Source organism: Macaca mulatta, chromosome 5 (genome assembly GCF_049350105.2).
Source record: "Macaca mulatta isolate MMU2019108-1 chromosome 5, T2T-MMU8v2.0, whole genome shotgun sequence".
Lineage (NCBI taxonomy): Eukaryota > Metazoa > Chordata > Mammalia > Primates > Cercopithecidae > Macaca > Macaca mulatta.
This window is the reverse complement of record NC_133410.1, coordinates 35,449,933-35,476,407: the sequence shown is the minus strand read 5'-3', so window position 1 is coordinate 35,476,407 and position 26,475 is coordinate 35,449,933. Positions and strand designations below refer to the sequence as shown.

Below are 26,475 nucleotides of genomic sequence, written 5' to 3'. Positions count from 1 at the left end.
TGTAGTGGCCAGGCTCGGTGGCTCATGCCTGTAATCCAGCACTTTGGGAGGTTGAGGTGGGCAAATCACTTTAGGCCAGGGGTTTGAGACCAACTTGGTCAACCTGGAGAAACCTTGTCTCTACTAAAAATACAAAACTAGCTGGGCATGGCAGGGCATACCTGTAATCCCAGCTACTCAGGAGGCTGAGGAAGGAGAATCACTTGAATCTGGGAGGTGAAGGTTGCAGAGAGCCGAGATTGCACTACTACATTCCAGTCTGGGTGACAGAGTGATGAGACTATGTCTCAGGAAAAAAAAAAAAAAAAAAAAAAAAAAAAGCCCATAGTGTTGAAGTCGAATGTTAAAATTTGAAAATGTGAATCAAAATATTTCATAAAATATAAGTGGAAAAAGCAGTATATTTTAAAATATAATTTTACTTCTATAGAAAATCATGTAAATTGATAAATTAAATAAGTAGACATTTGCTTATTTTATCTATATACCTAATTTTCATATTTGGCAAAAGCAATGCTGGATTTCCTTTTAGAAAAAAGGGAAAGATTATTTTAAATTCTGTTGTGTAAATAATTCTGACTATCAGAAATTTGGAAAGTCTTGAGAAGGAGGTAGGATTTGAATCAAATCTTGAAGAATAATTTGAGAAAATAAACTAAAACTAAATGCATTGAGTGGTTACTATTTTTTAGGTGCTGTAGATATATAATCATATTAAATTCTCATAGTATTATTATTCTCAGTTTACTTATGGGGAAACTGAGGCTCAGGTAAGTTAATGAATTTGCTCAAAAAAATGCTGCAACCTATACTGGTTCCATTTTGAATGCAGCCTTTTCCAAGCCTTCTACTTTTTCCAAGAGACAAAACAGTGCAGAATGGATCCTGGAGAAGACTGGGTTGGAATTCTGCCTCCCCTACAGTCCTCATTGTTTGATTTGTGTAAAACACTCAATTTTTCTCTCTTAGGTTTTCTTATCAAGGAGATAACAACATCTCACCAAGAAACTGTTGAGATACTTAAATGAACTCTTGTAAGTAAAATGCCTGGAATAGCAATTGGCACATAGTGCTCAATGGGTATTAGCCATCATGTTGTACGAAAAACTAGGAGGAGGAAAAGGAGGGAGAGAGGAGAGAAGAGAGTGAGGAGGAAGAGGAGAGATGGAAGATTTTCACTATCTCAAATTGTCTCCTTGACAAGTAGAGTGCATTCGGGAACAAGGGTTCACAACAGTAAATACATAGATAAGCATAGACACATCTTTACCTGTTTTTTTTACTGAAACTCTGGGAAAAATGGGCAGGAGCTGGTCATTGTGGAATCATTCCAGCCTAGATGAAAATTACTGAGAACATATGTTCCAGTGGTCTTGAAAGTAAACAGATTTTCATACTTTTTTTTTTTTTTTTTTTTTTGAGATGGAGTTTCGCTCTTGTCGCCCAGGCTGGAGTGCAATGGTGAGATCTTGGCTCACTGCAATCTCCACCTCCCAGGTTCAAGTATTCTCCTGCCTCAGCCTCCTGGGTAGCTGGGATTACAGGCATGCACCACCATGCCTGGCTAATTTTTTGGTATTTTTAGTAGAGATGGGGTTTCACCATGTTGGCCAGGGTGGTCTCCAACTCCCAACCTCAGGTTATCTGCCCGCCTCTGCCTCCCAAACTGCTGGGATTACAGGTGTGAGCCACTGTGCTTGGCCCATACCTTAATCCTTGTTAAGCCAATTTCCCTGTGTACTTTGCTCTCTCAATACCTCACTGTGAAGGCTGCGAAATAAAAAATTTATACCCTAAGAATATAGCCTAACTGTGTTCAATATATTCACTATTTACTACTTAACTTCTTTAAGTTTCAATTAAACCTATATTTATAAAATTGAAAAAAGAATTTTAACTCACACATGTTGTGTATACACAGCATATATGTTAGGTATTTGGCTAGAGTCTGGCGACTATCGATCAATTAATGAAATGTAGCTTTTGCCATATTTCCTCAGACATCTTTATTTTCCTCCATATATTAAGATTCATTAAACCAGAATACATCTTATAACTAATGTAAACATTCAATAAGTGAGCACTGTTCTTCTTTGTTTCCCAGGGCTATTATGAAGTCATTGTTGTACCTTGTAGCATTTACCTTTATTTCCCCTTAGAAAACACTAAATCCAGAGATTGCATTGTATTTGGTAACCACTGTATTTTCAAAATGCCAAACAGAGATTAATAATTTTTAAACAATAAATGAGTGAATAATAATCAAAGAACTAAGATATTTTTGCAAAGAGGGAGAAAGACAATTTCTCAATTAGTTTATAAAATCTAGCAAGCAAAGTAACTTGAGGACAAAGCAATGCTTGAACCTCCCAGACATAACTGATCTAATAATATTTATTTATAACCCACCTTGTTTAGATGGGTTACAATGATAAAAATAGAGCCAGGCGTGGTGGCTCACGCCTGTAATCTCAGCATTTCGGGAGGCAGAGGCAGGCGAATCACTTGATGCCAGGAGTTTCAGACCACCCTGGCCAACATGGTGAAACCCTGCGTCTACTAAAAATATGAAAATTAGCTGGGCGTGGTGGTACATGGCTGTAATCTTAGCTACTCAGGAGGCTGAAGCAGGAGAATGGCTTGAACCCAAAAGGCGGAGGCTGCAGTGAGCTGAGATCGCACCACAGTCCTCCACGCTCCAGCCTGGGCAACACAGCGGTACTCAGTTGAAAACAAAAACAAAAACAAACAAAAAAAAAGAGATAAATAAATGAGAAGTATGTGAGAATTTGGAGAGGGAAAAGGGGAAAAGAAAACACACACACACACACCCGTAAAACGAAGCCAGAAAAGAGCCACATAAATAAAATTCCTCCTATAAATGCTATAGAAATCCAAAGGAATAGTTCCCGTGGTTTGGAAAATGTCAATAAAACTTTCCTGGTGGAAATGAGGTCGGCTATGAGGTGTTAAGTTCAAAAGGAACTGGATATTTGGTATCTCTAGCAAGACAGAGCTGCTTCAGAGTCTCCCCAGGGAAAGACGGTGCTTTTGGGCAGGTAGTGTGGGTGAAGGTGATGACTGAAGAATCCCGAGGGCCCAGGTTCCTGGGAAGCCTCTCTCGGCACTTCACCAATTATCTCATTTTCATAATAAGGTCTGCACTTTCCTTAATTGCTTCACTTCCATCAACAGGAACAGGGGAAAGATAAATACATTTCACCTTTTAATGAAGAGAATTTCAGGTAGTCTGTGGGAGATGTTTATTTAAAAAAAAAAAAAAAAAAAAAAAGGCTGGTAGGGGGCAGCGTCTCAGGTCTGTAATCCCCAGCACTTTGGGAGGCCGAGACAGGTGGATCACTTGAAGTCAGGAGTTTGAGACCAGCCTGGGTAACAAGGTGAAACCCAGTCTATACTAAAAATACGAAAAAAAAAAAAAAAAATTACCTTGGTTGATGGTGCGCGTCTGTAATCCCAGCTACTTGGAAGGCTGATGTGGGAGGATAGCTTGGACGCAGAGGAGGAGATCCAATGAGCAGAGATCGCGCCACTACACTCCAGCCTGGGTGACAAAGTGAGACCCTGTCTCAAAAAAAAAAAAAAAAAAAACAAAAAAAAAACAAAAAAAGTAGTTGGTTTGTATCATTCTTAGCAAACTATCACAAGAACAGAAAACCAAACACCGCATGTTCTCACTCATAGGTGGGAACTGAACAATAAGATCACTTGGACTCCGGAAGGGGAACATCACACACCGGGGCCTATCATGGGGAGGGGGGAGGGGGGAGGGATTGCATTGGGAGTTATACCTGATGTAAATGACGAGTTGATGGGTGCTGACGAGTTGATGGGTGCAGCACAGCAACATGGCACAAGTATACATATGTAACAAACCTGCACGTTATGCACATGTACCCTAGAACTTAAAGTATAATTAAAAAAAAAAAAAAGTAGTTGGTTTGTGAACTTACTCGCAAACAACTGGGTTTTACGGACTCTTAGATATTTGGAGGTCTACAAGGGTTCCTTGGGATCCCCTATTTTCGTTCGCTGCCTCCTTTGTCAGAGTCCAGCTTAAAGGGGAAATGCCCCTCTGGGATCTAACCATCACAGGTGCAAGAAGGAACAAATTTACATAGAAGCAGCCTGGGGAAATTAGTGCCCTAGATGAGTCTTCAGTTTGAGAAACGCTGAGATAACACTTTAAGTACTTGGAAGAGTAATACTAATAATCAGTCGTGGCGAGGTTCCGCCCATTTGACATTCAACCCCCCATGAGTGCGCACAGACAAACCCACTGGCCAGGAGGAGCCAACGCAAGGTCCTGGGCATCTCCGTCCCGGGAAGGTGGGTAATGCCCTTGTCGCTCTGGGCTCCAGGGCGCGCCCCCGCAGCTTGGGTCTGACGCCTCCGGGCCAAGGTGCGCCAGGTGGCGAGGGTGCCAGGCGCGGCCAAATCGCGGCGGTCTGAGTCAGTCGCCCAACTATGCTGCGGAACCAGGGCGGCCGGCTGGGCCGCCCCCGCCGTTGAGCTCCGGCTTCCCCCGCGCGGGTCGCCTGCTCCCCGCCCCCGCGGGCCGAGAGGAAGCGACTGCCTAGGCACGGCGCGGTAGCACCTGAGCAACGCGCGGGCGCCGGGCTCGGCGTTTCCGGAGCTGAGCGCGGGTCCGCGGCCCGCGCTCTCCGCGCTCCCCGCCTCCAGGTGCGGCGGCCGCGACGCGCCGGCCCCACTAACAGCGCCGCCCGTGCGGCCGCCGCCAGGCAGCAGAGGCGGCTGCGGACAGCCGGCGGGGACCGGGAAGGAGGAGGCCTGGCGCCTCCGGCAGAAGGGCGAGGACCGAGCGCCCAAGGCTAGGAGAGACGCTGGCCCTGGGCTTCCCAGCGCCGCCTCACCTCGCTTTTAGAACTCCGCGACCCGCGCGCAAGGCGAGTACCCAGGGCCTCGGGAGGGCTGGGCCGGGATGGCCAGCGCCGGGGTGGGAGGACCCTGTCTGGAGGGGTTGGGGCTTTTCGACACTTCACCGGGTAAATTTCCTGAGCGCAGAGTGCTCGGCGCTGGTGTCCGCCCCTTGGATTTCGCGTGTGGGCGTCTGAAAGGAAACCAGAAGCCGGTAAGTGATCCAAGAACTCCACTTCTGGGATTTGACCCGGGAGGGTGACGATCCGGGTAGACAGCTAGACACTCCCTCTATTCCTCTCCCCCATCTCCAAAGAAGAAGAAGCTGTAGTGAGTTTCAGGCACCAAATTATTTACTCGGTAGAGATCATGACTTTGCCTGGGTGTCTGTGCTGCCCTGCACCCTGCTTGTTATCCACGTTAAGACGACTGGCCTGTTAATTAACTTTAATTACGATCATTTGGCCTCCACCTGCCTGAACCCGATACCTTACACGGGAACCTGTATGCAGTGAGTTTACCAGATTGATCTTTCTTGTTTACTTTTGGAGACAGTTCTCTGGGAGAAGTGGTGTCCATCCTATTTAATAAAGTAAGTTTTATTTTCTCTAATTCTGGCTTGTTTTCTTAAACACTTCTCCCACCTTGAGGTGATCTAGAGTTATTTTGATTTGGGGAAAGGGTTCGTGGAATTATATAGCCTTTGATAATCAGAGGAAAATACAAGAAAATAAGCTAGTTTGTGTGGAATAATGACATCTTAGGCTGTTGTAAGATAAGTATCCTGATAGCAAATTCTTTTCTTTTCTTTTCTTTTTTTTTTTTTTTTGTTGCAAGCTTGTCCTTGAAGTAGGCTGTTCAGTAGAATGCAGCCTTCGGTTAAAAAAAAAAAAAAAAGAAGTGTATTGAAAATAAGCTATTTTTAAAAGTACATTTAATAGGATGTCATTGTTATTACCCATAATAGTATTGTACTTACAAGCTGAGTATTGATTTCCCTGCACTTAAGCACTCTACACCCCCGCGGGCTCATGGAACTTTGCCCATAAGTAATTGGAAGACGAAGTTATGGGTGTTTTAAAAAGGAAGCTAACTTTTTTAAGGAAAAGAGAGAAATACCTTTAAACTCTTATTGATGACTTCCATACACTTATAGGAGAAATATTGAGAGAAAATGCTCACGACATTCTTTGTCCAACAACGTTTAAAGAAGAAAAAAAAGTGGGTCATGGAACTAGGCTAGGGTTAAGTGCAAATATCTTCCTGGCTTCTTTCCAAACATATTTAACACATACACATTTAAGGTGGTTCCTAACACGAAGAGGGTTTTATATAGATTTGTTAGTACTCAGAGATTTATTTAAATTAAATTATACCTAGAGGGTGACAGAGCTTGTTAAAACTTATTTATATGGATGTGCATGTGTTTGTATTTTTTCCTTCCTCTGTAAACCTGTCAGATTTTATGTGGCTTGTCTGTAAAAGGAGAAGCTGATGGTACATTTAAAAACAAATTCTTGTTTTTCTAATATCACTGCAAGCTCCTTGCAGTGTAAGGCTCATGGGTATGCAATAATACTTACCAGATCCAACTATTCTTGGATACTGTGGGTAAGTATAGAACTCAGATTATAATGAATTACAGTTTTCTGAAGAACTTTTACATTAACGCATTGAAACTATGAGGTTTTTAAAGTCTAGTTAGGATTCTGAGTTATAGACTTCATGGTATATGAGAAGGTTTTTTTTTTTGTTGCTGTTGTTTTGTTTTATTACTTTCTAACCTACCTCCCTGCAACTGTGAGAAAGTTTGGTGAAAGTGACTATACAAATGCTAAGTATAAATGATAGTCATTGCTTTAATAGTTTTTTTTAGCACACATTTCCACCTGCTCTCATTTACTTATCGATACATTTCTTGGATACAATCTTTGCACATGCTACGTAGTGAGAATTTTGGGAATTCTTGGTGAAATATTAATTAGGTAGAGAACTTCATAATCTGGGAAATATGTCTTAGCTTTGACCACATACGGTGGATGTGAGATTAGAGGCTATGAGAGGCTGTCTTAATCTTTTCTGCAAAGTTCTGGACCTTGTAATTTATCGTATTAGTTATTACTTCTAAGTATTGGCCAGATTAAATATGTAATGGTAGTTAAACCATTTTGCTCACTTGTTTCTGTCTTTAAATGAAACAGTACTCAATGGTATTCTCACGTGATCCCTTCTAGTTAGAAAGTTGTCCTGTGAAATTTTGTTTCAGTTTCTGTTCAACACAAGCTTACTTATTTACCCATGCTGCAGAGAAAAGAAAGGAGGCCTCATTTGGGTTGAAGTAGTCCTTTTGGGGAGCAGATTTGAGGTTTTTTTTAGAGTTCCTGAGAACTCATGAAGGATGATGGGGCCACTTCTGTATGTATTTAAAACAATGCTAAAATATAAAACCATGTGGAAATTAAGGTCATAAAATTGGATTTTTCTCACTATTAAAATTTAAGTGCTTTTTTGGAATATATCAAATTCTTTGCAAAAAGTTTTCTTTTGTGGTGTTTTTGGTATTCTTTATTGGCACTTAGTAGTAATGAACTGATTGTCATATACATGCCATTTTCCTTTTCTTATAGTCATGTCTAATTTACCCTTTTAGATTGTAAACTATTGGAGGGAAGACTGTATCTTCACTTTCTTTTTAGCCCTTAGTACTGTTGTCAAATCAGATAGTAGATGCTGTTACCTTGAATGCCAAATATCTCCCTGACTTATCTTGGAGTGAGTAGTGTTGCTTAATATATATTGAATGAATACATGTAAAAAAAAAAAATGGACCAGTAAGGTAGGAGACGTTTTCTGAAATACCCTGTTTTTGTAAGAAAAAGAAACTTTGACAGTTGCTAAACCAATAGGAATAAACCCTCAAACTCAGTTGGAAAAGAGGTCAGGGTACTATTTATAAATGCAAAGAGAGGAAACACTCACAGTAGGCTATTCTGAAACATCTGGTTGTTTGTCTAAAAATATGACATACATTCAGAGAAATGGTGGAGTATACATTTATACAAAAGTTTTACAATTCTGCTTTTGTAGAAACTCTGGAAGAATAAATCATCCTCCGATATCCCAAGAATTACGGTTCTACCTTAGGGATCTCTCCATTAGAATTTAAAAAAAAATTCTCAAATCCTAGTGAATTAACTTAAAATCTGGATGGACAGCTTGAAAGACAAAAGACTTACAGAAGTTAAGGAGATTATCAGGCATTTTACTTTTGTGATATTATCCAGAACACCTAAACCTAGGTATCTCCTATGCTACTGATACGTTCTTTTGCTAAGTCAAGGAATTAGCACTTGTGGTTTTCACTGGATGGAAATTAATATTAAGTTTTAGTTTTTTTTATTGTGTTTTTCAGATTGCACTATAAGTAAAATAATTAAAACACAGCTTAGAAAATCCTTACTCCTTGATCCAAGCTACAAAATGATTTTGCCTAGAGCCTACCTATTTTCAGCTAAAATCTCCATTATTCTCCATCCAGAAGACACTAATTAAATGCTTGTTGCTTACCAGGCGCTGTTCTAAGATCTTAATGCATATGGGCTCATTTCATCCTCAAAATAGCCCTGTGAGGTAGGCGCTATTACTTTCCCTGCTTACAAATGACAACAGTGAGGCTCAGGAAAAGAGAGGAATTCTCCCAAGGCCTCGCAGGTAGCACATGACAGAGCTGGAATCCCTGGTAAATCACTGTGCTTTGTGTCCCAGGTGTTAAGTCTTCAGGTGAAATTGTCATAATTCTTACAACTCTAACTACATCTATACATTACTACATTAATAAAACTATGTTAACTGCCATGTTAGGTGCATTGTGGATTTATTAGAAGAATGATTTACAGTGATAATTTAAAGGAATGTAATATTACTACGCAGACAGAAGAATTCCATTCAAACCGAGTGCAATAGAGTGGTATGAATATGATTAAAGGCAATATTGTATACAATGGGTAAATTAATAATAGCCAACATTTATGGTGCAGTTGTAACTCATGTCAGATAGTCTTATATATCTTAAATATTTGACTTGTTTAATTCTAACAGAAATACTACACAATATGGGGTATATTACCCTTGTTTTATAAATGAGAAAAACAAGCTTCAGGAAGTTAAATAACGTAATCAAGATACATAGTTAAAAAGTGGGGAAGCCTGGATTGGAATTCCGGCATTGTGCTATCTATACTTACTGCCTGGGCAGAACTAATAAGGGATTGAGGAGGGATGGGATAGGCAGGGAAGCCTCATGAGTGTGGTGTTACCATACTTGGAAGACTTGAATTGGCTCCCAAACGAGAGTAAAAAAGTCCAGGGATGTACAGGGATTTCAGTTTGAATAAGAGTTGAGACGCTGGCCCAAATCTTCTAGTCTGTCTTCTGATCTTCTTTTTTACTGGGTAAAAAGAACACATACTATAAAATTTACCATCTTAATCATTTTTAGTATATAGTTCAGTAACGCTAAGTATATTTACATTGCTGAGAAACAGATCTCCAGGCCATTTCCAGTTGGTAGAACTGAAACTCTATGCCTGTTAAACAACTCCTTACCTCTCTTCCCCCCTCTGGTAGCCACAGTTCTACTTTCTATGAATTTGACTATGGTGGATACCTAATGTAAGTGGAATCATATATTTGTCTATTTTATGACTGGTTTTTCACTTAGCATAATGACCCTCGGGGTTCATCTATATTGTAGCATATGACAGTATTTCACTCCTTTTTAAGGCTTTTTAGTATTTCATTTTGTGTATGTACTACACTTTCTTTATCCATTCATCCATTCATAGACATCTGGGTTGCTTCCACTCCTTATCTACTTTTACACTACATGTAATATTAAACCTTTAAGACCATAGTCAGGTATCTTTTTTAAATTAATACTTTCTTCTTTCTTCTTTTTTCTTCTTCTTTCTTCTGCTTCTTTTTTTCTTTTTTTCTTGAGACAGCATCTTGCTCTGTCCCTGTAGTGGCATGATATTGGCTCACTGCAACCTCTGCCCCCTGGGTTCAAGCGATTCTCGTGCCTCAGCCTCCTAAGTAGCTGGGATTACAGGCGTGTTCCACCATGCCCAGCTAATTTTTGTGTTTTTAGTAGAGATGGGATTTTACCATGTTGGCCAGGCTGGTCTCAAACTCCTGACCTCAGGTAATCCGCCCGTCTGGGCCTCCCAAAGTGTGCTGGGATTACAGGCGTGAGCCACCATGCCTGGCCTTAATACTTTATTTTCTTCTCAAGCAGATTTGTATTTGTATTTGTTTATTTTACCGTGACCATTGACTTCATGTGGGCAGTGAATACTTATTTTGGTCATATTTGGTTATTTGATTTTGGCTTCATATTGTTGCACTCTATCAATTGTACTATGGTCTTGTGTTAGCTGTCTTTCTGCGGTGATAGATGCAAAATAAATTTTAATAGACGAAATTCTACATTGCTTTATATAGCAATTACAAAGATGTTCTCCCTTAATTTGTCATTGGCTGTCAACTCTCAGGCAATTAAATGTAAATGAATGTAGGCTTCCAGGTTTAGCCACGTACATGGACACATATCAAACTTAAATGGTGTATACAACTTGAATTTGCAAGATATGGTATATTTAAACAGCATTTCCCTAGTGTGAATATAAGCGCTTCTGAATAGCGAGACAAAGGAGAGGGAGACTATTAAGTCTTTGCTACCTCTTTACTATTAAATCAACTTTATATCTACTATGAGGCATTACAGTTCACAGCACAGGTTGTGGAGTCTGACTCTCAGAAACACTTAGTGTTTCCACTGTTTACCTATTGCGTGACATTCAGCATGGGATTTTCCTCCCTGCAGCTGTGAGGAGTAAATGAGATCCTACACAAATGGTTTGCAAATACTCCGCAACTATTGGCTATTATTATTAGCAATGCAATTCTGAAGGAGAACGAAAGAAGATGGATGTGTTTTGTTGGATGGGAAAGGAGTAGTGATTGAGGTAGAGAACAGGGGCAGAGGAGGTAAGAGCCTGTGAGTGACCTCAATTAAAAGAGATGACCACATTGAGGGAACTGGGCTTCCTGTAAGGGGTTTAATGGGGCTGGTGTTGCCACACCAAGGTAGGTGAATGGATGGCAGAGGAGACAGATGCCAAATGACCCGTTTTATACTTTTTCTGGGGGCTAAGCACTCAGAATAGAAAAATAAGTTAGTAGGCCCCTGACCTTTATCCTTTTGCAGTCTGCTCTATACTGTGGGATAGAGGAAGGAATGCAACCATAAGCATATTTTCTCTAAAATACTTCCTCATCTACATGGTTCTGGGGAAGAGTCAGATTGAACATGTCTTTGTCAGTACTTGGAGTGATTATCTTGATAGTAGTTCGCTCAATGTGCAAATAACACAATACCTATTTCTGTGTTTTGTGCTGAAGCAAAGGCGGTGTATTGGTCCATTTGTATTGCTATAAAGGAATACCTGAGACTGGGTAATTTATAAAGAAAACAGATTTATTTGGCTCACAGTTCTGTAGGCTGCACAGGTATGGAACTGGCATCCACTCAGCTTATGGTGAGGCCTCAGGAAGCTTACAATCATAGTGGAAGGCAAAGGGGAAACTAGCATATCGGATACCAGGAAGGAACAAGAGAAGGAGGAGGTGCCAGGCTCTTTTGAACAAGTAGATCTTGTATGAACTCATAGAAAACTCACTCATTACCATAAAGACCACACAAACCATTCATCAGGGATCCACCCCCATGACCTCCCACTGAGAGGTCCCCTCCTACTAGACCTACTTCCAACATCAGAGGTCACATTTCCACGTGAAATTTGGAGCGGACAAAACACCCAAACCATATCAGATGGACTTCTAGAAGACCTGTACCCTCAACTAGTTAGTTCAGCGTGCTGTCCATATGGAGACTTCCAATTTTCCAAGGAATTAGTGATTTCTCCACAATAAGTTTATTAGCAAATAATAATTTGTTATTTGATTTTGGCTTCATATTGTTGCATTATATCAGCTGTACTGTAGTCCTGCATGAGCTGTCTTTCTACAATGACAGATACAACAATAAATTTTGATGAACTCATTTCCATATTACCACTGCTGTATATAGCAATTACAAAGATGTTCTTCCTTAATTTGTCATTGCCTCTTAACTCTTAGACAGTTAAATGTAAATATATGTAGACTTCTAGGTTTAGCCACATACATGGACATTCATCAGACTGAAGTGGTGTATTACAGGGACACTTGAAGGCAGGGACACTTTTCTCTTTTATCATCTATAGTGTTGGGTACCGTATTGGGAACTGATTAATTATAGAGAATTGAAGGAGTAAAAATCATACTTGAATTTTTTACCTGGGTACTATCGCAGAATGTCATAGTCACTTTTTCTGTCTACTGGCGTCATTTAGTCATTAAGACCAGTAAAAGCATTTTCTCAGGTATCTCTGAATCTAGTCAAGGGATATAGTTCCAATCCATTGGGAACCTCTGCTCTGGAATACAACCAGCTCTCATTGTTATTGGGATCTGTAAGACTTGTATTGAAAATGTTGAAAAGTTTCATTATTCATTTAGCAGCCCAATTTGTAAATCTATATTGATCCTCTGACTGCTATTAAGCCCATTTTCTCACAAAGTTTCTAACTTTGCTAAGAATGTGTTTCTGATTTTTCATTGATATGCTCCCTTTTTGTTTTAATGGATTGATCATATGACTGTTACGATTGTACTATGCTGTTTTCCATCCTGTCACATATAGTCAGGCAAAGGGGATTCTAGAAGTTGTCTGAATGACATCATGGTTTAATGAAGTAACCCTTGGTTTTCAGTTTTTTGCTTTCCTTGTTCAACTAGAAGATTGATGACAAAGCTCCACTAGTAATGGGTAGTGGGGAGGGAGTTTGGAAGGGGCTTACTGTAGTGGCTTTCCTTATTCAAGACATTAGGAGGGGGAAGCCTGTCCAACCTATTTATTATTATTATTATTATTATTATTATTATTATTTGAGACAGGGTCTGGCTGTGTTGCCCAGACTGGAGATCAGTGGTGCAATCTCAGCTCACTGAAACCTCCTCCTCCTGAGCTCAAGCCATCCTCCCACCTCAGCCTTCTGAGTAGTTGAGACTACAGGTGTGCACCACCACACCCAGCTAATGTTTATATATTTTGGTTAGAGACAGTTTCGCCGTGTCACCCAGACTGTTCTGGAAATCCTGGGCTCAAGCAATCCGCCCACCTCTGCCTCCCAAAGTGCTGCAATTACAGGCATGAGCCACCTCACCCAGCCTGGCCCAACCCATGAGTTTTTAGAAGTCCCACAGATGGTTTAGGATGTTTCTCACTGATACCTCCTGCCCCGCCCCTCATACTCAACTCCTGATTTGAGGACCTCTGTTAATGGTTAGATGAGTTGGAGAAATCTGTGCTTGAAATCAATTTGCTGCATACTAGCTTGATTAAATAGACAACATTTTAAAACAGTATGCACCTTCCACTCCTCATCACAAAGCAAGAAGTTATTCAGCAGTTACATAGAAAAGTTATTCAGCAAACATTTATTGAGCTGAGCAGTGAACAGTAGACAAGATCCCTGCCTTCTTGGAGCAGTCAACAGATATCAGCAGTAGTAGATGCCATGGAGACAGATAAAGCAAGGATAAGGAATGGTGAGTCACAAGGCATGCTTGTATAGCATAGATTAGGGAGGGACCACCTCTCTGAAGAGGGTGCATTTGAGCAGAGACATACCAAAGTGATGGAGTGACTGGAGACATGGGTGTATGCTGGAGAAGAAGGTTGGAAAGAGACAAGATCAAGAGGTAAGGTCTGAGGAAGGAACAGAAAGGAGGCTGGCTCTGAGGCTGTCAAGTGATGGAGGGGGAAAGTCAGGGAAGATTAAGTTTGGAAGTCATAGGGAGTGATATGGTGTGACTTTTCTTATGACATTAATCATTCTGGCTCCTGTAGTGAGAATCTACTGTGTCGGGGAGAGGGGGCCAGGACAGAATCAGGAATATCAGTCTTAGAGGCTATTGCAGTGGTCTAAGAGAGATATGGTGGCTTAGGCTGGAATGTGAGCAGGGGAGATAGATAGTGTTACTGAATTCAGGATATAGTTTAAAGGCATAGCACAGTAAAGTAAAAGGTGCTGTTCATTGAGTGATATGGTAAGCTGGGCATGTAACAAGTGCTCCTGAATGTTACTTCCATTTCATTGCCTCGTGGAATTGGTTCAGGATAGCACGGGGAGATGTACAGCCATGTCTGTAACACCAAATATTTATACATTCTCTAAACATGTACTGCGTATACATGATGCACCATGTTTATAAGCAAGTAATCTGGCGTTCATTGTGCAGCTTATATGGGTTTGTCCTGTTGGCAGAGTTTATTATAATAAAATAATAGTGATAATGGCAACACTTACTTAGAATTTGTAATGTCCAGTTGTTGTTATAAGTGCTGTGTATGTATTAATTCATGTAATTCTCACAGTAACCCTATGAGGTAGGTACTAATATTACTCCCATTATTTTTGACTAAGAAACTAAAGCACAGAGAAGTTAAATACACAAGATAATAAAGCTAGTAAGTGTAGGAATTGGAATTCAACACAAGTTGTCTGGATTCAGAGTCTTGGCATTTATATTACACTATCTGTGGAACAGCAGAGTATAATTAAACACTTGCTATGGTCTGAATGTATGTGTCCTCCATCCCCCACTCCTGATTTTTGTGTTGAAACCTGACTGCTCAAGGGAATGGTATTAAGAGGTGGGGCTTGGGGGAGGTTATTAGGTCATGAGGCCAGAGCTGTCCTGAATGGAATTAGTCTTCTCAGAAGAGAGGCCTGAGGGAGGTGTTTGTTTGCCCCTTGCCCTTCTGTCACGTGAGAACATATAGAAGGCATTATCTGTGATGTCTGCAGGTGCCATGACCTTGGACTTCCCATCCTCCAGAACTCTAAGTAATACATTTTTGTTGTTTATTAATTATCCAGTCTAAGGTACAGATGTTCCCCAACTTATTATGGTTTAACTTGGGATTTTTCGACTTTATGATGGAGTGAATGTGATATGCATTTGGGAGAAACCACACTTCTCTAGTGATGCTGGGCAGTGGCAGCAAGCCCTGGCTCCCTCTCAGCCGCACGTTTTCAGCTTATAATATTTGCAGTATACAATGGGTTTATTGGGATGTAACTTCATTATAAGTCCAAGAGCATTTGTATTTTGTTAAATCAGTCTGAATGAACTGGGACAACACTCTAAGAAGTAAATAGTGTAGGAATACGGAGAAGAGAATGCATTTCTTATTCACTAGAACTCTTGTGAAGGAAAGTGTTTTAGACCTCAGAGAACAGAAAATTTAACTGTGGGGACACAATGACTATAGTGGTGAAAATAATTACAGTGACGAAGTGAATGTTTACTAAGCATCAGTACATGCTAGGCACTATGCGTGAGTCACTTATGATGAATTATCTCATTTAATCTTCACCAATGCTTGATACTCTGGAGTATTTCCATTTTATGGGAAAGGAAATGGAGACATTGACATAGGCACGGGCCTATATTTACACTGCTAGAAAGTGGAGGAGGTGGAATTTTAATTTAGTCTTACTGCAAACTTGTGTGCAGGATGTTAGGTGGGGGATTTTATCCAAGAGGAGGATAGTGATAAGCTTAGGCTCAGGTGGGCTGGTATAAAGCATGTCTGGGAAGCCTCAAGAACTTAGAACTGTAATTTACCACATTTTTTTTCACACATCCCAGTTATAATTGGAGGGAGGATATAACAAGTGTAGACTCCTAGGACCCACAGCAGTTGTTGATGTACAGAAGATCCACAGATCAGTACCTGGAGGGTCACTGATCTAGAGTGTGGCATACATGCCATAGACTGCAATTGGAGGTCAAAACATGGAGAGCCTCAATTTCGTATTAAGGAGCTTTCACATACTGAAATTTTATAGTTAGGCATGATTATCTCTGTGTATCTAATGATGTGCTTGGGGCTAGAGCATCTAAGGAAAGAACTGGATCTGTGAACACTCTTGGGTGTTCACACAGTTAAAATGTCAGGCAATTTGGAGGACAGAGTTGACATTAACGTGCAGAGAGGATTTTAGGGCTGTGGGAGGGAGCCTTTTTCATAGCATGAAAAGGAAACAGATTCATTAACCATATTCAGCATGTTGAGTGATAGAGAGAGATGGTTTTGGGTAAAGCTTTTGGTATATCTTTATTTGATTTGACCACCTAGGAAGTATATATGTATCTGCCAAAGAAAGGAAAGGGCTGTGTATTAAAACGAAAGTACACACATATATACCAAAAAACGAATACAGTGGGCTTGTCAATCTCTTCTGCCATTTTTATCAGCCTCTCTCACGTCTCTTAAACATGTTCCAAGTGCTTTGCAAAGCTCTAGTATAGAAATTATAAATGTATGTTAAGGAAGGAATGATTCATTCTTTTTTGAGGGGTTGATAAGAAGCCTTCACAGAGGAGGTAATACCTGCCTATTTATAATTTTAAATGGTGCTTAAGAAAGCAGATAGAGTGTATGCAAAAAGGCATGGAGCTGCTAAACAGCTTGTTGCCTCAGGGAAATAATTGACAAGAATGGACTAAAGTGAATGAAGGATGTTGGTAGAATGTTTAAAAGCATTGAATATGAGCTTGTTGTTGATACAGAGGAATTCCTCTCTCATAGGAAATATGAGCATGGTGTCTGACACATAATTGCTGTTTATATCAATAGCACCTGCTATTATTATTGCTAGAGACAAAAATGTGATTTGGCACTATAAGCAATATCAGCATAGACTTTATCTGGTTGAGCATGTGGAGTTACATACCGAATTATGTATTTGATAGTTCATTGACTGATGCATGGAGACTGGGCTGAGAGATTTGTTCAGGGACCATTGCAATAATCCAGGCAAAAGATGTCATGAGGTTTGGAACCATGACAAAAGCAGTGAGGATGGAGTAAGTGTATTAGTCAGCTCAGCTGCTATGACAAAATACCACAGGCCATGTAGCTTAAACCACATACATTTATTTTCTCACAGCTCTAGAGGTTGAGAAGTCCAAGATCCATTTGCCAGCTGATAAGTTTCCTAGAGTTCCTCTTCCTGGCTTACAGATAGCCGCCTTTTCCCTATGTCCTTACATAGAGGGCTCTGGGACCTGAGGGAAAGAAAACTCTCTGGTGTCTAAGAAACTAATGCTATCTTATCAAGGTCCCATCCTGATGACCTCATTTAACCTTAATTACCTCCTTGGAGGCCCTGTCTCCAAATACAGTCACAGTAAAGGTTAGGGCTTCAGATATGAATTTTGGGAGGACATAATTCTGTCAGTAGCAAGGAGTAAAATCAGGAGCTCACCTGCTTCCTTGAATGTGGTGGATAATACAAAGGTGGGCTTGGGAATGCAGTCTAGGTTTTAGATTTGGGGTAGGGATGCATCAGGAGGTTTCTTGATGTGCATGTGTATATGTATTTTATTGAAATTGTTTTTCTCCTATTAACGTTTTTGTGGACACTGGTAAGCAAAACTGTGACTTTTTATAATTTATTCTACTTCAGAAGGAAAATGCTTCTAATCTTCTCAAGTTATTGGCCAATTTATCATGTTTATAAATTCTAAAGTGGATGAATACATTATGTCCACTTATTGTTCCATTGGTAGTAATTATTTCCATCCTGTGATAAGGCTAGTAAAAATAGACGATACATTTGTTACAAAATAATTGTGTAGAATGAAAGTGGCTTATCTGAGAATTGAGTTTGTATGTAGTGTTGAGGTGTAACTTTTCTTTTTTCAAATCTGTCTGTCTGTCTATCTATCTATCTATCTATCTATCTATCTATCTATCTATCTATCTATCTATCTATCTTTGGGATGGAGTCTCGCTCTGTTGCCAGGCTGGAGTGCAGTGGCGCCATCTCAGCTTACTGCAGTCTCTGCCTCCCAAGTTTGAGCTATTCTCCTGCCTCAGCCTCCCGAGTAGCTGGGATTACAGGCGTGCACCCCCACACCCAGCTAATTTTTGTATTTTTAGTAGAGACAAGGTTTCACCATGTTGGCCAGGATGGTCTTGATCTCCTGACCTCAATTGATCTGCCCACCTTGGCCTCCCAAAGTGCTGGGATTACGGGTGTGAGCCACCGCACCTGGCCGAGGTGTAACTTCTTTGTGTGTGACATTTAAGCATTTTAGGTGTTACTCTGGGATGCCTTATTGACAAAGGGATTTCCTGCCTTTCATCATTTATTTTGTATTTTTATTTCTCTGCTCCTACAGTGTGTCCTAAAGAAGATATATGCTTTCCCTTTTATCCTATACCTGTTTGTTACTGCTTGCTGATATTTTAAAATAGTTGAAGCAGTAGCTTGTGGGCAGTTGGCATGTAGCATATGCAGAGTCCAAGTAGTGCCTTTTGCAGAACTATTTCAAGGGGTTTTTCAGTCCTGCATCAAAACTTGCTCAGGGAAATTTTCCTTGTTTGGGTGTGTCTCATTTTATTACTTCAGTATATATGTGTCATACCTGCTCTGTACTTTTTTATTGACGCACAGTGGACAGAAACTTGCACATATGCATTTTCATAAACTGAACACACCTGTATAATTAGCATCTGGAAAAATGGACTTTTAAAAAAGTTTAATTATGTTGTTTGGGAGAAAAATAAACTTATGAATTTCCTGTGTACATTGGAGGACACATGACCTTTAAACCTTTACGTTGTCCTTTTATATTAGCATATTTTCTGTTATCTAATGTATTTAAGAATTAGCTGATTATTCAGTGTCATATCTTGTATATCACTATTGTTTACATATAATGCTGCCTGCTTTTATGAAATGAAAATTATTGAACTGAGAAATATGTTCTGACTGCTTTTTAAGTATTTGAAAGAAAGTGCAGTGAAAGAGAAAGTTGTTTATATTCAGTTACTGTTAAGAAAATTGCATAAAACTTGAAAGTCAAAAGAACATTCTTTCAGTGCCTTTGTGGGAATATTGTTTAACAAGACCACCTTAGAGATATTTTAATCCCAATTTTAATTCCTGTGCTTGACTTGGCTATTTATTATTTGAGTAGCACATAGACACTGAGAAGTTACCTGTATGCTTATAGATTTTTGTCCAGTAGAAAAGATAACCCCAAATGTTGTGGCTTATTATCCTGTAGGACATTAAACAGTTTTTTATCTAACCTAGCTATCCTAATACTTAAAAAAAAAAATTTTCTGATGCACTATGTAAATCTTTTCCACAAATGCTCTTGGCTCCAATCTTACTAACTTACTGGTTCCCTCATTTTAAATTAAGAAGTTGAATAAAGCTTTTGATATATGTTTATTCGGTACGTGTGTCAGTGTCATTTTTTTTCACCTTTTTGAAAGTCATAGTTTGATGCTGTCATAGCATTTCTGTCCTGTACCCTCACATATGGAGAAACTGGTTTTCTAGGGCGTGCAAAGCAATGCACAAAGATTCCAAATGCAGAGTGAAAGTTAGTGTCCTAATTTCTGTTGTTTCTTCAGAGAAAGTATATAAAAGTAGATTTTAATAATTAAAATAGCCTAATAAATCATTTTTATTTTTCTTCTAGGCTTAAGCACATAAAGCAGTCACTGTGAAGAAAATAACATTTTAAGAAACTTTTCTGTCACAATTGATAGAGGAAAAGCCAGCAGAGAAGTGCATCTTCTTGTGTGTGTATCTCATCGTGCCACTTTTTGTAACTCAACTTAGTAATGAAGCCACCATTATGTCCTCAGTCAGTGAAGTAAATGTGGATATAAAAGATTTCCTAATGAGCATTAATTTGGAGCAGTATCTCTTACATTTCCATGAGTCTGGTTTTACTACTGTGAAGGACTGTGCAGTAATAAATGACAGCCTGCTACAGAAAATTGGAATATCACCTACAGGTCACCGTAGGAGGATACTTAAACAGTTACAGATAATCTTGTCAAAAATGCAAGATTTTCCAATATATGCAAATGTTCATAAAACAAAGAAGAATGATGACCCTTCAAAGGATCACAATGTTCCATCTTCTGATCAGAATATCTGCATAGAACTTTCCAGTTCTAGCAGTGTTCAGATGCCTAGCCCACCGCAGTTGGAGACTGTTACAAAAAAACTTGAAGACGATGCAAGTGTGGAAAGAAGCCAGTATCCTCAATCAGATAATAAGCTGTCTCCTCCTAAACGCGACTTCCCCACTGCAGAAGAACCACACCTGAATTTGGGTTCTTTGAATAATTCTTTATTTGGTAGTGAAAATATTAAAATAGAATCTTTGATTACAAAGAAGACTATGGGTCACACAATTGAAGAACAACAAACAGAAAAAGTTAAATTGATCTCAGAAAATCTCAATAAGCTCCCTAACGCAGACTCTGAATGCCTTTCTTCTGTTGGCTGTTCAACATCAGAAACGAATTCTAGAAATGGAACAAATGGTTTATTAGACGGATCACCACCATCCCCATTCTTTAAGTTTCAAGGAGAAATGATTGTAAATGACTTGTATGTTCCATCATCACCAATCCTAGCACCTATGAGAAGTCGTAGCAAGTTGGTTTCAAGACCATCTCGATCTTTTCTGCTAAGACATCGGCCTGTACCAGAGATTCCAGGGTCAACAAAAGGAATTTCTGGGAGGTAAGAATCTTTACAATAAGGTCTAAGTATTAAATTTGAGGGAATTTAGTGATTTTTAACAATTATATTTTCAGTGTTCCTTTCTAAATTTGACTATATTCATTTACCTATTCAACCAACATTTTCTTTTAAAAATTTTCCTCCTCCCATTGTACATTATTTCCCAGAGTCTGTTTCCAGTTTATAATGCCTGGGACTCTTTAGCTTTTCCCTATTTAATTGGGGGAACATCCCTTCTCTTAATTCTATCTGGATATTCCTTTCCATACCAATTCCCCACACATAGTATTGTAGTCTTTCCATTAGTGCAGTTCTCATATTTGAAATGTTGACTCTGTGTCCCCATTAGATGATTTGTTCTTTGACAAAGAACATGTTTTTAATGTTTGTATCTCTGCTGCCTGGCACAATGCTTGGCACCAAGTAATAATTCAACACACATCTATTGAACTTGGTATTTAGTCACTGTGCTCGGTAGGAAGGATGCAAAGAGGAATACGGTGACTTGCAGTCTCGTGTAGAAGTCACATGTAAAAAGATGGTGACAGACAGCTCAGTATGAAGCTAGGCTCACTAGAGACGAGACCTCTGGGACCCAAAAGAGGGGCTCTACCAGTGTGGTTCTTCTACTCAGGTGCTAAGTCATTGGTATCCCGAAGTAACAGGAGGATTACCTAAACAGTTTGGGAGGAGGTAATTTGTAGCAAAAGAGGTCATCAGCTTTAGCTTTCAGAATTTGTGAATCTCAAAGTTATACCTAAAATAGTTGTGGTTTTCTCTAGGGTTGGAGTAGGATATTGCTTTTCCGATTAAAAGTTAACACTTGTCTCTCTGCTGAGACACGAGGCTGTTCAAGTTTGACTGTTACTGTAGTGGCACTAAATGTTTTACACACGTCCTGCACAGGCTCCAGGCTGGAGTTTCAGCAGGATTCCTCTTTCCCCCCCATGCCTGCTGTCCCCCCTACTCCCTTTGAATCTGTGGCTGCCTCTGATTCTGTTGGCCTTAGGTACCTTTGGTAATTGCAGTGCAAATAGTATTTGCAAGAGAAAAGGTGGCAATTTAGTGTTTGTGAGAGAAAACATGACCACTTACAAGACTCTGTTAATATAAGTATCTCCTATTAAAGCATAAACCTTTTGATGGCAGAGGCTCTAATTAATTTGTCTTTATCTTGACATCCCTAGTACCAGTAGCAAAGTCTGGTATTTACTAGGAAATCAATGTAGTATCATGTATTAAACACTGTTATTAAACAACTAGTGTCATCTATTAAACACTAGTTTGGTTTATAATTTTGCAGGGATTATCTAATGTTCACAGTGGCCCTGATAGGGTATCTGTGAACATGGAGTAGGTAATGTTCACCCCATTTTACTTATAAGGTAACTGAGGCTTGGGTTAATTTCTCCAAGATCACATGGGTAGTGAACTAGGATTTCCTACCAGTACATCTGACTCCGGATCGTACTTCCTTAACCCCTTATTGAGTAAATATTGTTGAAAATGTTGATTGCCTTTATAAGAATTGGATTATTTATTGGGATAGTAAAGGACACTCATTTTGTTTGACACTTTAGTTTTAAAATAGTTTGCTAATTTTGAATAATTAAAAGAAAGTGAATGAAAAATGACAAGTCTTCAGATGGCAGATGCTTTTGACATGCCAGGTTTACTATGTGTACACACGTTAAAGCTGCATCTTTGCCAGGACTGAATCCCTTTGGTAGCTGTCAAGGATCATCTCACATAAGAAGCATTTGATTTAAGTTTCAAACAGACTGTGCTAATTTTCATGAATTTTACAGAGAATCTTGATACTCATTTAGTTGTATAGGGGCAGCAAAATTCCACCTATTTCTTCTTAGGGTCCCAGCTGGGCCTGAGAATTAAATGGATATAAAACAGATTAACGGGAGAAAAGCATACAAATTTATTTCATACAAGTAATACGAGTTTTACATGGCACAAGAATCCTCATAAAGAGATAAAGACCCGAAGACATTCATTCATACAGCCAACAGACACATGAAAAAATGCTCATCATCACTGGCCATCAGAGAAATGCAAATCAAAACCACAATGAGATACCATCTCACACCAGTTAGAATGGCAATCATTAAAAAGTCAGGAAACAACAAGTGCTGGAGAGGATGCAGAGAAATAGGAACACTTTTACATTGTTGGTGGGATTGTAAACTAGTTCAACCATTATGGAAAACAGTATGGCGATTCCTCAAGGATCTAGAACTAGAAATACCATTTGACCCAGCCATCCCATTACTGGATATATACCCAAAGGATTATAAATCATGCTGCTATAAAGACACATGCACACGTATGTTTATTGCGGCACTATTCACAATAGCAAAGACTTGGAATCAACCCAAATGTCCATCAGTGACAGACTGGATTAAGAAAATGTGGCACATATACACCATGGAATACTATACAGCCATAAAAAAGGATGAGTTTGTGTCCTTTGTAGGGACATGAGTGCAGCTGGAAACCATCATTCTCAGCAAACTTTCACAAGAACAGAAAACCAAACACTGTATGTTCTCACTCATAGGTGGGAACTGAACAATGAGATCACTTGGACCTGAGAAGAGGAACATCACACATCGGGGCCTATTATGGGGAGGGGGGAGGGAGTAGGGATGGCATTGGGAGTTATAACTGATGTAAATGACGAGTTGATGGGTGCTGACGAGTTAATGGGTGCAGCACACCAACATGGCACAAGTATACATTTGTAACAAACCTGCACGTTATGCACATGTACCCTAGAACTTAAAGTATAATAATAATAATAAATAAAATAAAATTTTAAAAAAAAGAGATAAAGACCCAAATAAGCAGTTAGAGTGAAACGCTTAAATAATGAATTACAAAAAGAGCAGTAAATTGTGAAAAACCAACTAAATTATATGGGGAGGCTTAAAAGATACGTTATTTTAACATAGTCTGTACAGAATTCTTTGACCTCAACTTCCTGTCCTTGAGGATAGGATGTTAATTTCTTTCAGGGGAATTTCATCTTCTGCTTTTAAGGAGGCTGGAAGATCAGAGTTCTCTTTTTACACCTGTTGTTTTCCAATACTTGAATTAAATGCCTTTTATTCAAAATAGTCAGTATGCCAGAGTGGTATATTTTCAACTTCTTCCATTATAAATGTAACTTTGTATCATATGAAAAGCTCATTGCTCAATTTGTGACTGAGTCTTTGAGAGTGGAAACAACATTAAAATTAGTAGTAAATAATTTAGTACTAGCAGTATCATAGCACTTTTTTTTTTTTTTTTCCGTGTGATTTTTAGGCCAGATTACCTATCCTAGCCTTTCTTTTCTTTGATTATGGTAGTTAATAGCAACAATGCTTTTGTGGTGCTCAGATCATAAAATGAGCAAATAAATTATTTTCAGAGTTCACTGTTTTTCCTAGTGCTCCTTCCCTATGTTGCAAATAGTAATTCCATGATTTTCAAGTGTTGTAATATGATTTTTTAAATAAAACTGTGGGTTATGTAATGCGAATTTCTCTTTGGTCTAGTGATAACACCTGCAAATGATATTTAGTGCATTCCTTGATATACCAAATGAAAATATTTATTTATGGCCTGGGTTTTTAAAGGAATTACTGAACATTTCATACAACTGTTCAAAGGAATATGGATGTCAACTTTGAAGTGTTTTCCTGACATAGGACTCTTTGTTTTTCTCTTCCTGAACACGTGCCCTCCTGCCTCCTTCCTCTCAACATAATCTGATATAATTAATGCTCTATCAAATTTTTTGTCTTTGTTGCAGACTTGGGTTCTTCCTTGAATTCCTGCCTGCTCCTTTTATCTGGAGGGCTGGCCTGAACAATAACCTCAGGTTATCTTTTTTTTTTAAATTTTATTCTTATTATTATTTTCACATTTTTTTATATTATATTTTAAGTTCTAGGGTACATGTGCATAATGTGCAGGTTTGTTACAAATGTATACTTGTGCCTTGTTGGTGTGCTGCACCCATCAACTCGTCAGCACCCATCAACTCGTCATTTACATCAGTTATAACTCCCAATGCCATCCCTACTCCCTCCCCCTCCCCATAATAGGCCCCGGTGTGTGATGTTCCTCTTCTCAGGTCCAAGTGATCTCATTGTTCAGTTCCCACCTATGAGTGAGAACATACGGTGTTTGGTTTTCTGTTCTTGTGAAAGTTTGCTGAGAATGATGGTTTCCAGCTGCACTCATGTCCCTACAAAGGACACAAACTCATCCTTTTTTATGGCTGTATAGTATTCCATGGTGTATATGTGCCACATTTTCTTAATCCAGTCTGTCACTGATGGACATTTGGGTTGATTCCAAGTCTTTGCTATTGTGAATAGTGCCACAATAAACATACGTGTGCATGTGTCTTTATAGCAGCATGATTTATAATCCTTTGGGTATATACCCAGTAATGGGATGGCTGGGTCAAATGGTATTTCTAGTTCTAGATCCTTGAGGAATCGCCATACGGTTTTCCACAATGGTTGAACTAGTTTACAATCCCACCAACAGTGTAAAAGTGTTCCTATTTCTCTGCATCCTCTCCAGCACCTGTTGTTTCCTGACTTTTTAATGATTGCCATTCTAACTGGTGTGAGATGGTATCTCATTGTGGTTTTGATATGCATTTCTCTGATGGCCAGTGATGATGAGCATTTTTTCATGTGTCTGTTGGCTGTATGAATGTCTTCTTTTGAGAAATGTCTGTTCATATCCTTTGCCCACTTTTTGATGGGGTTGTTTGTTTTTGAGTTGATGGGTGCAGCACACCAACATGGCACAAGTATACATATGTAACAAACCTGCACGTTATGCACATGTACCCTAGAACTTAAAGTATAAAAATATATATATATTTCACAAAAATAAAAATAAAAAAAATAAAACCTGTAGGTATGCTGAACGCTCACTTTTATAATCAGAATTATTCATTACTTTCTCTTCTTTTATATTCAGGTTCTTTAAACAAACCATTTTAATTCTGATACCAATGATAGTTGTCTTTGTCTCTCTGGCTACCATGACCAAATACCGTAGACTGGGTAGTTTAACCAATAGAAATTTTTCTTATCGTTCTGGATACTAAAAGTCTGAAATCAAAGTGCTAGCATCCTTTGGTTTTGGTGACGGCTCTCTACTAGCTATCAGATGGTGGCCTTCTTGATGTCTGCTTATGTGAGCTTTGTTCCTGGGCTGAGCGAGAGAGAGCCATCTCTGGTTTCTGTTTTTAGAAGGCTACCAGTTCTATTGGAACAGGGCCCCACCCTTATGACTGTATTTAACTTTAATTACTTACCTAATTTAAGTACAGTCACGTTGTGGGTTAGAGTTTGAACATATGAATTTTGTGTGGTGGGGACACAATTTTATTCACAACAGTAGTTTGTCTTTACTTGCATAGAAATTTGTTAATTCTCTATTTAAGTAGCAGAATTTATGTGTTTTCAAAGGCCTTACAAACATACTGCATTCCACAGGCAAGGACTGTTAGTCCATCACAATTGAACATCTGTAGGTTTCCTGTATTTCCAGATTTAGGGTTTTAAAAATAATAAAATTGACATAGGGAAAATATTAATGAAACATTTACCAAGTTAATGTGATTCAGAATCATTGATATTTTTGATTTGGGTTTTATTTTTATATTTTATTATTATTTGGGGTTTTCAAGCATTATTTCCATTTGAAAATAAGTTTTAGCTTACTAAAATAAAGCTTTATTTTAAAATTTCCCTTTTTTGAAACTCCACAAATCAATCTGTAAATATACATGCTTTATTTCCCAAGCTCATTTACG

At 39.1% G+C, this 26,475-nt stretch overlaps 2 protein-coding genes across 6 annotated transcripts in view; one reads left to right on the top strand and one right to left on the bottom strand.

Annotated features, from left to right (window-relative positions):
• Positions 1-5,475, bottom strand: part of LOC144340941 (uncharacterized) — a 31,298-nt gene extending 25,823 nt beyond the window's left edge. Inside the window, exons 1-4 of the mRNA XM_078002575.1 lie at positions 5,418-5,475; positions 4,934-5,089; positions 3,810-4,850; positions 3,448-3,582 (exon numbers count right to left, since the gene is read on the bottom strand). Coding sequence (XP_077858701.1) covers positions 4,204-4,850; positions 4,934-5,089; positions 5,418-5,475 — 861 coding nt within the window. The 3' untranslated portion in view covers positions 3,448-3,582; positions 3,810-4,203. The remainder of the gene's footprint in view (positions 1-3,447; positions 3,583-3,809; positions 4,851-4,933; positions 5,090-5,417) is intronic.
• ARAP2 (ArfGAP with RhoGAP domain, ankyrin repeat and PH domain 2) overlaps positions 4,319-26,475 on the top strand; it is a 178,468-nt gene continuing 156,311 nt past the window's right edge. For 2 of the 5 annotated variants that reach the window (XM_028848386.2, XM_015138193.3), the window contains exons 1-2: positions 4,319-4,925; positions 19,573-20,633. In XM_028848386.2, the coding sequence (XP_028704219.2) occupies positions 19,732-20,633 (902 nt within the window). In that variant the 5' untranslated portion in view covers positions 4,319-4,925; positions 19,573-19,731. Of the gene's footprint in view, positions 5,489-19,572; positions 20,634-26,475 lie in introns of all 5 variants that reach the window. The other 3 variants (XM_028848385.2, XM_028848383.2, XM_028848384.2) reach the window with 3 other exon arrangements.